Source organism: Argiope bruennichi, chromosome X1, assembly GCF_947563725.1.
Source record: "Argiope bruennichi chromosome X1, qqArgBrue1.1, whole genome shotgun sequence".
NCBI lineage: Eukaryota > Metazoa > Arthropoda > Arachnida > Araneae > Araneidae > Argiope > Argiope bruennichi.
In genome coordinates this window covers 32,057,770-32,075,550 of record NC_079162.1, presented here as the reverse complement: position 1 = coordinate 32,075,550, position 17,781 = coordinate 32,057,770, and the positions used below count along the sequence as shown (strand labels likewise).

At 31.3% G+C, this 17,781-nt stretch overlaps 1 protein-coding gene across 2 annotated transcripts in view; it reads left to right on the top strand.

Annotated features, from left to right (window-relative positions):
- The window catches only part of LOC129958712 (E3 ubiquitin-protein ligase goliath-like), a 77,184-nt gene that overhangs the window by 55,303 nt on the left and 4,100 nt on the right, over positions 1 to 17,781 (top strand). For both annotated transcript variants that reach the window (XM_056071361.1, XM_056071362.1), the window contains exons 3-4: positions 12,418 to 12,671; positions 14,794 to 14,865. In XM_056071361.1, the coding sequence (XP_055927336.1) occupies positions 12,418 to 12,671; positions 14,794 to 14,865 (326 nt within the window). The remainder of the gene's footprint in view (positions 1 to 12,417; positions 12,672 to 14,793; positions 14,866 to 17,781) is intronic.

The following is a 17,781-nucleotide window of genomic DNA, read 5'->3' as shown; positions in this document are numbered from 1 at the left end:
AAAGATTCAAGAGATAAAAAGATAAAAACGTTTCCAGACTTTTGGCAATAGAATAGATTTTAGGGTTAAGAATTGGTATTCAAATATTACCAAAAGATGACAAGCTTCCATGAAAAATTATTAGCAAATTTAAAGATCTTAAGAATGTAATATATTGTAGGTTTAAAAAGCTTGTAAAGAAATTTAAAACGGATTTAATTGAGGAAAACGGGGGAAAATCCATGAAGCGATGCCAAAATTTTTTTGAAATGTAGTTGAAAGCGGAATTTAGAGGAGGAAAAGGCACTAGTTACGAGTTCCCAAAAATAATCACGTCACGCACAACGTATATGTAGAGATTTTGTTTTAAACATTTTTTAAAATTTATTTATTGAAGACTGAACAATTTTGGAAAAGTTAGGTTTTTCTGTCGTATCTAGAGTTAGGAGTAAGCACGTTTTCTCGTATCTGCTAGAAACTTTTCGATTGAATGGGTTAAGATGATACAAAGCCTTTTACTAGATTGTAAGCAGAAAGTTATTGCCTGACGGAATTAAAAAAAAATAAGTTGAATATTTTTCATAAAGTGTAAAATTGGTTTAATTTTCATTCATGATGTAAAATCTTACGTCTGATATACACTTAAATATTCCCAATTCTTATTAATTGTTTATTTTGAAATACTTGCTATTTTCTTCAACGTGTAAAGATGGTATCTCGAGATAGGGGATCCATAGAATTAGCCCATTCTAAAACTATAAGACCAGCATAAGTAGACGAAAGGATTTTAAAAATTTATATTTTCAAATAATAATAATACATACAATATATAAGACATAATAAATAATATAAAAAGTAATAAATAAAAATTTAAAAAAAAAGTATCCCAAATTTTACTTTTAACATCATTAAAAAAAGTGGCAATTATCTGGACTTGTTGGTTTCGTTTAGTTACAGTAACGTCCCGTTTTTAAAGTAACACTAGGGCTATTTTTGGATGAACCTCTTAATTTTGGTTAGATGACGAGAACGATACCCCCCCCCTAATCTTCCACACCACGCCAACGGGAGTACATTTGATCCCTATAAATTTAACGTGCACCAGGCCTGTTTACACGACGTTTCTTCAGTAAATTGGGTCTCGAACCCGAGAACTTACCATCAGGCCACTGCGGCCCCTGGACTTGTTGGAAATATACATAAGAATAGTATAAACTTCATATTCCATCAAGAAGAGGTCCATCCCATTGGGGTTTGAATGCTCGTAGCTTACCTAAACAAAAAGTTTCGACAATGCGGAGTTGGACACACAGTAACGCTAATTTACCCTTCTTCAAATGGCCATCAAGATTCCTATATTTTACTCAATTGGACAATTCGCTACAGAACTTGTTTATAAGCCCAATTGCGGGAAACGGTCAATGAAAATGAACTCGCTACTGTTGCGGGAATTACCAATGACAATGCAAAACTTCAAAATACACAGAACGGTTTTGAACGAAACTATCTTGGTCCTGTAACGAAAGTTTCACACATCGAACGATTGTAACTGAAAAGGCAATGGTATATTTTCCTTTATTTTCATTAATCACTGATTTTATTATATGTAATAGTTTTGAAAATATAAATTTTTAATGTCCAAATATTCATTTACGCTAACACTGTATATTTTCTTATTCTTAATTCATAAGATACTCCAGGAAGAACTAAGTGAATCGGTTAAATTTTGGTCGTTCAAGCTTTGCTAAGGGTTCCTTTGTTGAGGCCAAGCTGTAATTTCACTTCTCAATTTGCATATTTATATAACTCGTATAAAAACTTCATGATCAGTTGAAAAGTTTTAGATTATTGATAAATTTAAAAGTGGAACAGATAAAATGCATTTAAAACAATTATGAAGTTGAAATCCTAAAAAAGTCATTAAAATACATATGTAATCACTTCAAATTCACTTTCATTTCAAAAATAAAACTACTACATCAAAAAACAGCATTCCGACCAGTTAAAAATTTTAAGGCCATCAAAATTCAAACAATATAATGATCCTGGAATAAGTATTTAATTATGTTGTTGACAAACAATTATTTATAATGATCTAAAATACCCTCCCTTTCGCAGAAAATATTGATTTTCGACTCAGTTCAGGATTTTATGCTATCCATCTTCATTACTGGCGCGAAACCCTCCAGTTGTTGATAATTGTCTATCAATTTTCTAAAGTTTGCTTATTAGATCTCAATAGAATTTCAATGTTAGCAATCTCGAACTATAATTTTCTTCCAATACTTGTAAGGATATGAGCATTACTTGCAGATCCATATTTTATCTTAAAGGAAGTTTTTAACAGGGTAAATATGGTCAGATATAGTTTCTCTCTGTGCCTTTAACTTATTTATTTTTCCAGAAATATTTATCCACGAAATCTACACACTACCAAATGTAAAACAGAACAATATTATAACAGACCCATCTCCAAATTATCGTTTTGAGGGAACCTTCATAGTGTAAATAATGCCAACTATCCAGACTTCATTTAATTTTCTTTTTCTTTTCTTTTTTAAAAGGTAATTTGCTACCGTTGATCGCCTATAATCTCTTACCTTGGAATATCAAATATATATAACACGGAGGTTATAACTTCCTATCTCCATGTATACCGTGAGGAAACTTGAGATAGCCAGAGTAGTTAGTCAATATGCTAACTATCTTTTCTAAAAAAGGAAGATTGAGGATTGTCAAGTGTATCCTCTCCTTCTTCCATGAAACATTATTTGAAATATATATATATATATATATATATATATATATATATATATATATATATATATATATATATATATATATTTCTAAGTAAATTTATTTTAGACATCATATCTCTTTTACATAAAACTATTATTTATTTCGTTTTAGGAAACCTAGCTTGGACTTCCCAAGTTGTAAAATGTGCTGTGCTCTCCATAACTAATTGGAAGCATTTTAATTTTTAAAAATTTGAAGAATAAGAGTAAAAAATAAAAAAAAAGCTTTTTTTTGTATGCATCTGATTGATTCCTCGATTTTGCTTCCCCTGGCAATGGCATCCAGGACACTTGACCTGATTGCCCCTCTATAGTCTCGCCAGAACCTGGGATGGACCTCGTATTTTTAAACCGTAGTTAGAAGACGACACTCTAACAACTGTCCTGCAGATCATCTCTCCTCGTTTCCACACCACATCAGCGGGAGAAAGTTTGCCTCTCGATATTAGATTAACCCTTCAAACTACCAATTTCCCAAATGATCATTTAGATGCAACGTTTATAATTAATTTCAAATACTTTTTAAAGGAATCTAACTGTTATTCATATGATAAGAATGTCGTGTCCGCGTTACCACGGAAAGGAGGGCGCAGTAGCTTCTGAGGGTAAAGACCCCTGAGCACCCGAGGGCAGAAGTCTGATTTTTAGCTCATACGAAGATGACACTCACACATTCGCTCGCACAACCCCTTAAGACCCACGACCGGAGAAATCTTCAGACGGCACGCGTTCCCCTTTCGACCGCTCAAAACCCTCAGTTTCTTTGACCCCCTCCCCCCATAGCCCAAACAAATTTTCCGGTTCTTTGATGTTTATCCATCTACCGACATTTTGCGGCAAGCTACAGGCGTACTACAGGCTCACCACGGGCTTCGGGGGAGTATGGTCTCCCAGTGGGTCGGATGTCATATTTATGACCAAATCCGTGAGGTGGCAGGTCGTTGGACCGCCGCTTTACAGACATCCACACATAGGACACAGGGTAGGAACAGCCATGCCCGATCCAGGACGCCTAGATCACGGGGAAGACGTGCTACCCCTGGTTGTTATTTATATGCTACCCTATTATAGTATAATGCAGTTCAATATTGTAATAATAAAATATAAATACATTAGCCCGAGAAAATCACGCGATGCAGCAGAAAATTGATTGAATTCCAGCCCTCGAAAACTGTAGAATAAGTATTTATGGGTTAACGAGCATATGAAGTAAGCTTATTAATAATGCATAAAACTTCAATTTTATATTATTACATATTAAGTAAATTGCATCCGTTTCTACAAATACCCAATAGAGTTATAAAGATAAAGATGAGGTTAGTATAAAAGTAGGTTAATGTATAATTTATAAAATTATTATTTTGCATTTTGAAAATTAAGCAACATACAAAACTAAATTAAATTTCTTTTCCATACTGCTGCAAAGAATTAGAATGATTTATTTCCTAACTTCCAAACATTAAATCACGGATTCTGCTAGAATTATCTACCACGCAACATTAGAAAAACTATTCCTATCTCGATTTATATCTATTTCCATAACAAAACTATGAATTATGAAAGAAGGGAAAAGCTTTAACTATAAAATAATGAGATAGTTAATGCATTCATGAATATATTGCAACCCATCCAACACAATTTTCTTTTATATTTTAACACAAAACCTCTAACAAATCATGCATGCGTTTGACGAAACCAACCCGAGAAAATGGTTTTTGTAATCTCTAGTCATAAAATAAGTATACAATTAGCTGACAACAATGACATTCAAAATGAGACTAAAAGATATTCAAGGTGATTTAATTCTGGTTAAGTCAGTTCCAGTTTAAGTCAGTTATAACCTTAGGCAATAAAACTCCAATTTTTAGACCTGAGATATATAAAAAAAGAAAGGAAATAAATTAATCTAAAAAAGTGTTTTTATAATGGTCGGAATAATGAAAATAAAGCTAAGAGAGAAGAGCAAACAATAAAAATTAATTAACTAATTACCACACTAAGTTAAAAAAAAAAGATTACAGTTAATGAGTTGGCTTTCTCTCGCGCGCCATCCTTTTTGCGAATTCTTTTTTGTTGCCAAAAAGACCATTAACAATTTTGGGCGTTAACCCTAGTAGACTACATTTACCTATAGAAGGCTTAAGTAACAAGAAACATATTTTTTTCAATCTGCCTTACATAAAAATAATAGGATAAAAATGAATGCCATATATTTATTTCAAGGGGAAAAAAAAGGTTTTCAAAAGCAAGCTTTTATTGATAGATTAAAATTTAGAAAATATTTTTTTTATAAAACATCTAGAGGTCGAGGCAAAAATTGCAAAGTCATTCAGAAGTAATTAAATTTCATTAAAGGACCTTTTATGGAAATGGAAATTTTATTAGTGCGCTTTTTAATACAGTACTTAATTTAATTAATCACCTTCATTTTAATAAATACTTCTTTTCAGCATCTTACACTTGCACGAATTTTAGTCTTCAATAGGTTTCTTAATTCATAGTATTAATAATAAGATGGAACCTCGGTAAAATATTTTTTTTTCTCAAGTTTTCTCAAGTGATGTCAAATGCATTGATTAAAACTTAATGGAATTAATCACTTAACTCTTGATTAAGTTCCGAATATAATAAAATGGTACATTGTTATCGAGAATAATCAGGGATACAAAATTTCGAAGATCTCGTATATCAGAATATGAGCGAAATATAGATTATAATAGTCATATTACTGACTCTCCGACCCGCCCGAAGGCACACGGATAAAGAAAATTGAATTGTGGTTGAGTCCTAAGGGCCATCACCGGCCACGTTACAACCCTTCCCGAAGGAAGTACGTTCCGTTATCGATGGGAGGAGCCAGACCTCCCGCCTTTTTGTGTGCCCTCCAGGGTGACGAGATCCAACCACCATACCGGAAGCATCTCATCCTCTTTTCGAGATGCCTCCTGGGGGTTTGATTATAATAGTACATGTTTTCAAACATTAAGCAAGTCAAGTTCAATAAAATCGTGTTAGAGTCTAATACTTCATTTTTGATACTTATCGATGCATTTCCCTACATTATTGTATAATTGCCTATTAGAAAAGCTAGTTTGTCTTGAAGTCGCCAGGATTGTCTAATAACCCTTCAGATCAATCTGGTGATATCATTTATTGATACACTTAAAAATGAACTTTTCGAAGCTGAATTGTGCGTTGATATTGCAGAAACAAATCAAAATTATTTGAGCTCTAAACAATTCACAACTCACATTGAAGATAGAATTCATTTAGATAGATGTGTTCAAGATGAGATGTATTCAGGGACAGATTCAACTTAAACCAACCTGTGTATATGGACTTTGTACTCGTTAATCTGTTGGCGGCTGCGTGACGCGCCTGTGATTCACATTTTCTATCAAATAAGTTGATACCTTCTATCCAGTTAGTTGACTTATTTTTTACTACAGTTACGAGATAGTAAGAATCATCTAATTAGAGAGATCATCTGAATCAAGTTCAATAAATCTTGAACGAGCATATTAAACTCTTCGTCTTATGTCAAATGTTTTCCCGTTGAAGTGGCATTGAACTTGCACTGAGTTGATATTGCATAAATAAATTAAATTACGCGAATTTCAGGTCACAAAACACATCGAAGTTAGACAGAGACAAGCGGTGATTCGGTTATAAACTTGGGGATCGGAAAATTAGATTAACTCTTTAACTGTTTCGTTTTTATTATCAAATATATATAAAAATAGTAGAGGAAGAAAACCCGTTGTACTTTTCAGTGTCGTTAAATTCTTATGTTATTGTATTTTAGAAATTATCAATATCCCGAAGTTTTCCAAAAGATTGTTGCATGAAAATTTCAGAAAAGAATACATCACATAGTTTCATTAGCAATAAAAGATGGCTAGATCAATTTTCATATAATTGATAATGTTCGTGTTCATATCTCTTAGGAAACTTTACACTAGTACTTACAAATGTTGCTTTTGTTTATAATTTACATTACTTAAATGTTTTTTTCTTAATAATAACAAAATAATTAAATGATTCTGCAAGAAACAAAATAAATAAACCAGAGGTACATCAATGGGAAGAGATTTTATAAATGACTATTCGATGGAATTCAACAAAATATTGCGTCAAATGCCTGTGTTAAGTAATGCATTATAAATTTTTATAAAAATGTTATATGAACGTACGTAATATAAATCCATTTTCTCAATCATTTAAATATATAAAAACTTATTTAGGTTATGATTTTACAGCATGCGGTAGCAAAATCAAATAATGTTTAGGACGTTTTTAGTAAAAGTCTATTTCTCATTAAATATAAATATACAAATGAAAACGAATATACAATGGCAACAAAATAAAATAATATAAAATATCGAAAGTGAGTCGGAGTAAAAAAGAAAACTGCAAAGATTTCCAAATGAGAAAGGCAAAAAACATAAGAATAAAAAGGGACATGGCCTTAACATAAATGAGATGAATGCACATTACGCTGCAATTCTAGGAAAGCTGTGGAAATAAATCATAGATCAATAGCAAATGGTATAAAAACGAAGTTAAGATTTTTAATTGCGACTTCAGGGGATATTGAAAATTGAACTTTAATTGTGTCTTAAAATTCTTCAACCTTTTGATTCCTAGTCTATTAAAACGATTGGGGTGAAAGCAATATTTTTTTACTTCCTTTCGATACTGTGGTAGAAAACGCTATTTTTCTTTTATGCGTTTCGCTTTGATTTCATCCCGAGAACGTAAATGAAGCATTTTGCCTGCGTATACTTTTTATATCATTATTTGTTATTGATTTATGATATATAAATATATATACAATTGCCAGAAAAAGTCTGCGGATGAACATACAGCAAACATTGAAGAATGAAAAAAAGTACATTATAATGATAATATTGATTTCCTTTTTATTCATCATATTCCTTACACAATTCATGATACTTTAATAACAATTTCTAATATGTAACGAACTTTGCTTTAAAAAAACTGAGTAAACTCAAAAATTACAAAAATAGCTACCAGAAAAAGTCTGCGTATAAGCATATAGCAAACATTGAAAATGAACAAACGCACATTATAATGATAATATTGATTTCCTTTTTATTCATCATATTCCTTACACAATTCTTGATACTTTAATAACAATTTCAAATATGTAACGAACTTTGCTTTAAAAAAACTGAGTAAACTCAAAAATTACAAAAATAGCTACCAGAAAAAGTCTGCGTATAAGCATATAGCAAACATTGAAAATGAACAAACGCACATTATAATGATAATATTGATTTCCTTTTTATTCATCATATTCCTTACACAATTCTTGATACTTTAATAACAATTTCAAATATGTAACGAACTTTGCTTTAAAAAAAACTAAGTAAACTCAAAAATTACAAAAATAGCTACCAGAAAAAGTTTCCGTATAAAAATGATAAAAGGATATTTGCAACTTAAATAAAAATTTTCCTGCAAATGCCTATTGAAAACAGTTTGTAACCATAAAATGTTGCATTTTTGTGATTTCTGAAGATAGATTAAAATTAAAATGGATTTGAAAGAAAGAGGAGATTTCTCCCGAGAAAAGGAAGATTATCTTAAAACTAAAGAATGGATGCAAAACTCTTCGAGAAATTGGTAAAACTGTAGGAAGAACACCTCTATTCGAAGAATTATTAACATTTACAATTAATCGAAATCTGTTACCTGAAAGTCACGTAATTGACACCCATCTCAGCTAACTGCATGTCTAATTGCAAATGGGATTAGAGAGACTCTTCATGAAAACACCATATGGAAAATTTTGAAAAGGCCGTGTCACTCGTAAAAAGTTACACATATTACCTATCGATTAACAACAGCGTTCATATTTTGCAAATCAATATGTTAATAAGTCTCCACAGTTTTGGAAAATATTTTCTCTGACAAGAACCTAAGTTCTATATTTTTGATATCAAAGGTCGTAAGCTGGTATGGAGAAAAGGTACGGCCTTGCATAATCTTGTGCGAAAGCTAAGCACGGTGAAGGAGGAATAAGGGTTTGGAGATATATGTCAGCCAGTCTCTTAAAACGTAACCTTTATCAATATTAAAACCTATGGGGTATATAAACATTTTAAAAGAATATTCAAAGCAAAGCGTACAGCATTTGAACTTGAGAGATAATTTTTGGTTTCGACAATGATCCTAAACACATTTCTCTCAATGTGTAGCTTTAGCTGCTATACAACATCAAGACTCATTGCATTTTCCTCCACAATCGACAGACTTAAACCTTATCGAACATTTATGGGAGTTATTGGAACGCAAGTTTAGCCAACATGGCATAATCTCGAAGTAGATGTTAAAACAAGTTATTATTACAAAGTGGAACAACATTTTATTTTAAAGAAACAACCCAACTGCTTTAATGTATGCAAAACGAGTGGCAGAGGTCTTTAGACATAACTGTTATCCAACTAGCTATTAAAGTTTAATCTACAGTACATGGTAAATAATTTTTGGAGGATTTTTTTAATATACTTCTATTTCCGGTTGCTATTCTTGTAATTTTTAAATTTAATTAATTTTTATAAAAACAACGGGAGTTATGCTTCTGAAATTGTTTTTAAACTAGAATAAATTATGTGAAAATAAAAAATGAGATTAATCTTATCGTTATAACGTGTTTTTTTTTAATTCTTGAATATTTACTATGTGTTTGTACGCTGACTTTTTCTGGCAAGTGTATTATTATTTTTATATTAAGAGAAAATATTCTCACCGTCAAAAAATTCGATCTCGATATTTTGATGAATCGCCATGCTTCAAACCTCTTTAGGTTCGAAAAACACAGTTGCATGTCACAGAAAGGTCAAAATACATTGGCTGATATGTTCCTTTAATGAAACCATCTAAAATGAATTACTGCGAATGGTGATGTAACTTCAACTAGGGAAATCTATTTTATTAAACGTAGGATGAACCAATGATGAAAGTGACATTCAAAGCTTTAATCCTCAGAGATTAAAGCTCTGAGTATTCAATTGCATCAGAGCAAAGCTGAATCTTTTAATCCTTGTCACCAGTTCACAGCAGTTTTCTTTTGAAAAACAGATGAACTGCTTTGAGGTTATGATATTTGAAAACAGAATTTATGGCCAGTTAACGCTGAATCTGGATTATAAAAATAAAGTTATTAGCCGTGTCTAATTAATACTCCTCCTACGAATTAACTAATAATGATTGAAAAATGTTTTAAATGCTGTCTTAGTCGTAAAAAAATAACAGTTTAGAGTCAAGCCTTTCAAATAAGGTTAAATGATAAACAAAAGAAGATTATTTTAAAAGTTTTGGAAGAATTAAAATAAAATTTTTTTAGTGAACGTTCATTTTTACAAGCCAAATCGGTGTTTCATACAGAACGTTTTTAAAACCCCTTTACTCATATTTTCATTTAAGAACCAGTCTTACTTAGGATCAATTAGAATAAATGGGATCGAAATTTGCAAACATTATCATTTTAGTTGTCTTATTAGATAAAGAACTGATCTATATTTTTTGAAAATCCATAATTATGTTATGCAAGGCTCATTACGCGATGCTTTTCTCCAAATTAATTTATTAATTAACCATCCTCATTTACAGAAAAGTCCTTAATTACTCCGGCATGCCCCAAATTACTCCAGAGATAATGAAACAATTAGAAATACATCTTCCGGCTTCTGATCATAGTAACGAATTTATTTGAAGATAAACTACTGCAAATTAGTACTGAATGCGTTTTATTTCCCTTATACATTATTGCAAAGTTTTTTTTAAACTTTTTTTTCCAGAAATATATATTTCAGGGAATACCACCTTTAAACTATCATAATTATTTAACATCTTCAATTTAGAGTTATTTACAATAATTTCCATTTATGTTAGGAAATGAACCATTAAAAAAATGACTGAATATTATGATATGTGAGGAAGAATTATCTAAGACTTAGAAACACCCATTACAATTTATTGGTTCAATTTAGTATCAGAAATTAGAATTTTCACCGCATATATAACGTCAAATCTATTATTCGATACACTGTTCTTTGACATTTATACTACATGGAAAATTTTGCTTTAATGATAAGATCTGGGAGTGTAGAATTTATCTGACTGTCCTTAGCCGCAATTTGCTCATTAACCTCCAAAACAAACCTTTCAAAGCACCAAACAATACCTTTCACATCTAACTCAGTAACATCAACTACATTAATTCTAGAGATGTGCGAATTATGGGCCTTTCTTCTGGGATTTTCATCAGTATCAATCAAAGCATACATATTGAAAATTCAGATGCAGATGATTCCATCTCCGCAGTCTCTATTTCTTGTTGAAAATAGTCAAAAACGTCATTTTCATATTCCTCCATTAGCATCGCCTTTTCTTCTTCCTTGTCATCAATGTTCTTATTTTCATTCATACTTGAGGATGCTTCAAGTCATTATTAGCAACAAAATTTCATATATTTAAGTAATATGTAAGATCACAAAGTACACTTTTTTAAATAATTATTTTATAAAATTTCACATGAAATAAAATGCATCACTAGCGAGATTGGAAACTATCACTTTATTGGATTTATATTACTTTCTAACACATTATAAATTATTTCAAATACAGAAGAAATATAAGTTTTCATTACATTAAAAGACCCTTCCTTATTACTCAAAACAGAAATTCTTAGGAGTAAACGAAAACATTAATTTGTGTCTGAACAGAAATCTGGAAACAAAATTTGAAGTTTACTCTCAACCTTTATATCCGAAAAATTCAAGAAATACACAACTCAGAAACTTATCTGGCATTCAAATGTGTGGAGAACGAATAATGAAACTTGCGAAATTTTTGGTTTCACTTTTTAAATATGATTACAACTGAAGTAAACAAAAGTTAGAAAATAATACTGCAAAATACATGTAAGTGTTAAGGTTCTTTCTCTTGAATGTCTTATACAAGGCATAAAATTCCCAGTCTACTAAAATATCCCCAAAGCATACTTAGTTATTTATCCCAATTACTTTTTCTGATTCTGCATTTTAATTTTCTTCGAAGATTTAAATTGCCGTAGGAGGAACCCCATAATTTTAAAACATTAATCAAAGTATCTTTTTCTCAAAAATCTGCCCTACCATCAGAAATAGTGATAAATTTTGAAAAAAAAATGTGAATTCCTCGACATCTGAAATCCTCTTTGGAGGATTGCACATTTAAGGGTTATAAGCCTTTACTCCTATATATGTCTTATTTGAAATACAGCCTCCCTCTGGCAACTGCAGAACCACCTGGTTCTTTATATAGTTAATTATGTTACCAATAAATTCTGATTTCATGATAAAAATATTTGTCCTCAATTCCATTCTTTTAATGCAAACAGCATATTTCTATCTACGCTCCTTTGCCAATTACTTATTTTTAAAATTACTTGCAATTTCTGATTGATCCCATTCCTCAATGAACCATTTCTCTGTACTATCTATAAGAAATATTTTACTTGTTTTAGCTGAAATTATTAAAGGTTTTTAATGTTGATATTGTTGTTGATTTAACTCATTGATTTGAATTGGTAATAAATTGATGATTTAACTTGTTTTTTTCTTCTTTTCAGCCAATCGCATTACATTTGTTGTAATCAGTGAGAAAAAAGGCGAGCAAATTGCAGCCCTGGTCGATAATGGAACTCGTGTGATGATGCGCATTGGTATTGGATCCAGAGGTGTTTTCAGATTTGGAACAATCAACAAGACATCCGTGCTGTTTGTTTCCATTTCTTTCATTCTTCTGATGGTCATCTCGTTCGCATGGCTCGTCTTCTACTACGTTCAACGATTCCGATACATTCATGCTAAAGAAATATTGTCGGTAAGCTTATCTTCTTTTAAAATCATTATTTATATCTAAAAATCATTAAATGATACAAAAGTATTCGTCACTATCAAAGCAACTAGAATATATCTTTAAATATGCTTAGCAATGTGAAAGTCGATTGAAGCAAAATTTATGAAAACAATGAAAATACACTAAAGGGCATTATAGTGTATCCGTGTCTGTTCTTGTGACAAATTCACATTTATGAGTTTGACTGTTTCCATGGAAATTTTATACCTATGAGTTTGGTATAGGCACATCCTCAGATGTACACCTAGAATGGAAACCCATACTCCCATAAGTGTCTCCTTGAAGTAGGTGCTCACTGAAATTCTAATTTTAAATTCGTTTTCTAAATTCCTCCCCATATCCTTGTGACTTTTACATTTATTGATTAGTTAAGTTACATTAAAGTCTCGTTTTAAAGAAACATTACGACTGTTTTGTTACTGGCATTGTAATTTTGAACCACGGTCAGATGACGAGGCCAATACCTGACTCCAAACTTCCACACCAGCTGGATGACGTTTGGCTCCGACGAATTTAATGTGCACCATACCCGCTTACACGACGGTTCTTTGGGTCTCTGAAACACTCCGGTTCCGAAGCCGAGACCTTACCACCAGGCCCTGTTACATCTAAAATAGAAACATTCAAACCTATTGGTAGTTACTAACCATCTTACCATTTTTAATGCATCTCTCAGACATTATCACATAGAGATACCACTGAATCAGGAATGTATGTTTATTCAGTGATAATTCTGACTGATATGAAGAAATATATGTGATCTATCTTTATGCTAGTCACATAGTCCTGAATAGAGCTCTAATGTATATAAGTAGTAGACCCTACCTATAGATTTGCTTTTTCTTATGATATATGTACATTTGTGGGTGTACCTGTTCCTGCTGTAAACGCACACCTGTAGGTATACCTACCATAATGAGCTCCCCATGACTTGCCTTAACTTTCCAGATAATCTGAATTACCGAGTCACCACGATAAATAAAATGTGCGCTATTGTGAATATATTATAAACCCCATTACGAGTGACTCCTACTCCTACTTCTCATATAAACGTACGACCCATGATTAGATAATGATGTGTGATGAATCATCACACATCATTATCGTAACCGCCAGGGTAGAGAGAACCAACCATCATACTGGTTTCTCATCCCGATTCCTGAGGCAAACTTTGGTGAGATAAATATGAAAGGGTGCGCTTATTCGGAATCAACTTCCCTCATACAGTTGTGAGAAAACAGAATTTTAAGGGTTTTTATAGTATTAACCAAGGAGTCATTGCTGAGTTGCTGAATTTTTTTTTATAGTCAATAAAAACCAAATTGACAATACATAGAAAATTAGTCTTTCAGAATCACCTTTGAGTGACAGAATAAGTATTGCCGAGAGTCTGAGATTGATATTAAGGAACTTTCAATTGAATCACGGAATTTGAGCACACAGAATATCAATTACTGGTGTTGTGTAAAACTAATTTTTGTTAATATATCTCAATTGCTTTCAACCGCATTAGAAGCTATTCAATATTATTTAGGTGGACATAATGATACACAGCGATGATTTTCCTGCGCTTCAACATGGTTTGCCACTGGCAATAGAACAGAAAATGGTAACCAGCCAGTATAAATTTTGAATCGGATTATTCAATATTAATTCATTAAAAAGGAAAAGAAATTTTAAGAAGCGTTGAATATGGGGGAGGGGGAGCTTACTCTGTATGGATGCGAGGGTGGGTGGGACATACTCTGTACCACATGACAATACTTTGCTCTATACCTGATTCGACTCTCGGCTTCCCTGTCATGAACTGGCCAATAGAAGAAGCTAATCGGGATGTAAAAACATCTCTTTAAGCCTCTGTATTAAAATATATGAAATAATTTTTACGTCCGTTACATAATTTTAAAAAAATTATTTCAAAATATATCAAATCACTTGCTTTTAAAATTATCATTTCTTTCTACTGTTATAACACCACCTCATAACATTGATCACTTGAGCCATAAGGGTCATTTTACTAGTTTATTATCCTTTTTTGCTGGAAAGGATTTTAAAAAAATAGTCGCATTCTTTTTCTTCTATTTAGAGACAACTTTGCAGTGCTGCTAAAAAGGCCCTGGATAGAATACCGGTGAAAACTGTAAAAAGCGATGATTCGGTAAGTATATTCAATAAATACGTTAATTGCACTTAAAACTTTAAAACCTTCTGAGCAAATGTGAGCATAACTTTATAATACAAATTTCCCATCTCGAAAGTTGTCCATCTTAGTTTTTGCTGAAATTTTCCTTTCTATCAGTGCATTTTTGCAACTTATTGCAAGATATAAATATTAAAAATCATATTTTCTAAAGAAAAAAAATCTTTAGAAAACATTTTTTTAAAGTTTAATATCATGGTAATATTTTAGACGTACTTGAAAACTTTAGGCTAAGTTTTAACTAATTAGTAGTGAATAATCCACATTTAAACATAAAGTCAATCATTTAGCATTTGAAAGTATTAGTTATTCTTACCAGAAAAGGCAGCAGGCAGTTGCATTTCTTAATTAATTACCACAAAACAATGAAAGTCAACAAGTTATTATAAAACACTATACTATTTCAAAATTGGTCTGCAGTTAATAACGATAAACTGCATGACCTGAATGTACTAAAAAGAAACTGTATAATAACTGAAGTTCAGTCACCATTTCTTCACTTGCAAGCGAATTTCGTATCAAGAATTCGCCAAGAATGTAGCTTGCTTATAGAAAAATTGAAATGGATTTTTCCGTTCTAATATTTTAAAGAATTTCCAGAACATATCAGTTAGGTTCACTTTACTTTTTTTCACATAATATATACATCAAGATTACAAGATGTTCATTCGGCAGATTTGATTATTCCTTCTGGAACAACAGACTTCCCATAATGATTGTTAATCAGACAAAATGTCAATCCTCAAGTTGTTCGAAACAAAGCTACTGAATATAAACAAAAACTCTATTAACCCTTTGCATTCCTATGTCAAGTCTGACTGCCATTGTACAGGATGGGTCGTTTTCATAAGATAGTTAACTAATGATTATTCTAAAAGCTATATAGTAGTAAAAACTTTCAGATTAATTTTTAGGAATTATAATAAACATAAAACTATTTCTGCGGTTTCTAAACACTGAAAAGTATCCTTATAAACATATATAATGATGCATCTCATTACTTTTCGGAATGCAAAGAGTTAAAATACACCCCCGATCTTTCCGATGTTTCAAATACTGTGTTTCCTGGCGTTAAAAAGAAGATAGCTGCTCTTTGATAGCGATGTGCATTTTCTGAACTGGATGGGGAGGGAATGAAAACTAGAAGTCGCCGAGAAATAACAGTTATAGTGAAAGCGACTGTGCTGGCGTCTCCTAATTTATAAAAATAAACTCGTCCGATATCTCACGTTGCTTATTTTCCAACCGCCTTCTCTTGTCTGAGAGGGAATATTTATTGTTGCACTGTAGTATTTATAACAACGCAGACAAGCGTATTATAGCCACATTAACGGAAACTAGTTAAGAGGGGAATTTAGACACAATGTGATATAAAATAAGATTGTCAAGCCTATCATTTAGTACTTAAGAAATTATAATTTCCTGAAGCACTTTATGCTATAAAATTATCTCACAAAAATTGGGTAAAATCATTATTGCATTAATGATAACTAGTAAAAATGTAGTCTAAAAAATAATGTGATTCAGGATAAGATTTTAAAGTCAACTATTATTGATGTCAACAAGTTTAAAGTCAGCAAACTATTATTAAAATCAACAAGTTTATTTGATGTAATTTAAATTTTTTGAAACGCTTTAAGCTAGTAAAATACGAAAAAAAATTGCTATTCTTCTTTTTCTTTAAGAATATATAACTTAATTTGCTGTATAGAAGCGGGATGGTGTACTTCAAATTTCGTGGCTACGAAGTTCATGAAAATTTTCAGTTTTTATTTATTTTATTTTATTTATTTATTTTTTACTCCGCCTGAAATTGAAACTATAAGACAAAATTACCACATCTGAATCAGCTGTTTTGGATTATCTGTTCTGAGAAAAAATGGTTAACAAGAATCATCTAAGTCTAGAAGACACCCCCAGCTAAATGCATTGGACTCCCAGATACTATTTATAAACCATTGTTTCATTTTTAAATTTGACTTTAAATTTCTTTAATCACTTCAGAAGTCATTAGTAAGAATATTACGGAAACTTATAATCCACTTTTTCTGAAATTTCCCACCAGAAGACATATTTCATATGGTATCCAAATTTAATTCAAATTAATCGATTAATTGATAATAAAATTCCAAAAATACAAAGATATTGTATTATCATCGGAAAATGCAACTGTACAGACTATCTGAACTCTAGTACATCAAAGAGTGAGTGAATTTCGAAACAGGAAAAATCACAAAATGAGTGATCGATTATAAAACTATACTTTTATAAACATGAAGAAAACAATACTTTAGAAATAATTTGCTATATTTTCATTTTCTGCTATACGAAATCTATCCAAGTCACAAAGAAATAATATTGTTATCATCAATTAGTCGAAGTCCAGATTTTGATGAATCCTCACGATTCAGACTTGCTTAGGTCTGAAAAATATATTTTTGAAATTATTTCCGTCCATCTGTCTGTTTGTGAACACGATCACTCAAAAACATTTTCAGCTAGATAGATGAGATTTGGTATATGGATTCAACACCAAATTTGTAGGTATCTATGAAATTTTGAATGAAATCCATTTAGAGAAAGTCTGTGTGTATGGCTATTCAAGTACAAATGAAATAGCTAAAAGCGTAAGGAGATAGATAGATAAAATTTGTTACATAGATTTAATTATAGATTGCATAGATTTAAGTATAGTTTCGCAACAAATTTTGAACAAAATCCTTCAAGGGGTTGACATCTGGCTGCATTTTTACATAATTCTAAACGCTATAACTAAAAAACAAAAAAAAAGGTAACAAGATAGACAAATGAAATTTAGTTTAGATTTTTAACATCTGCAGTATAAATTGTTATGAAATTTCGAACCAAATCGGA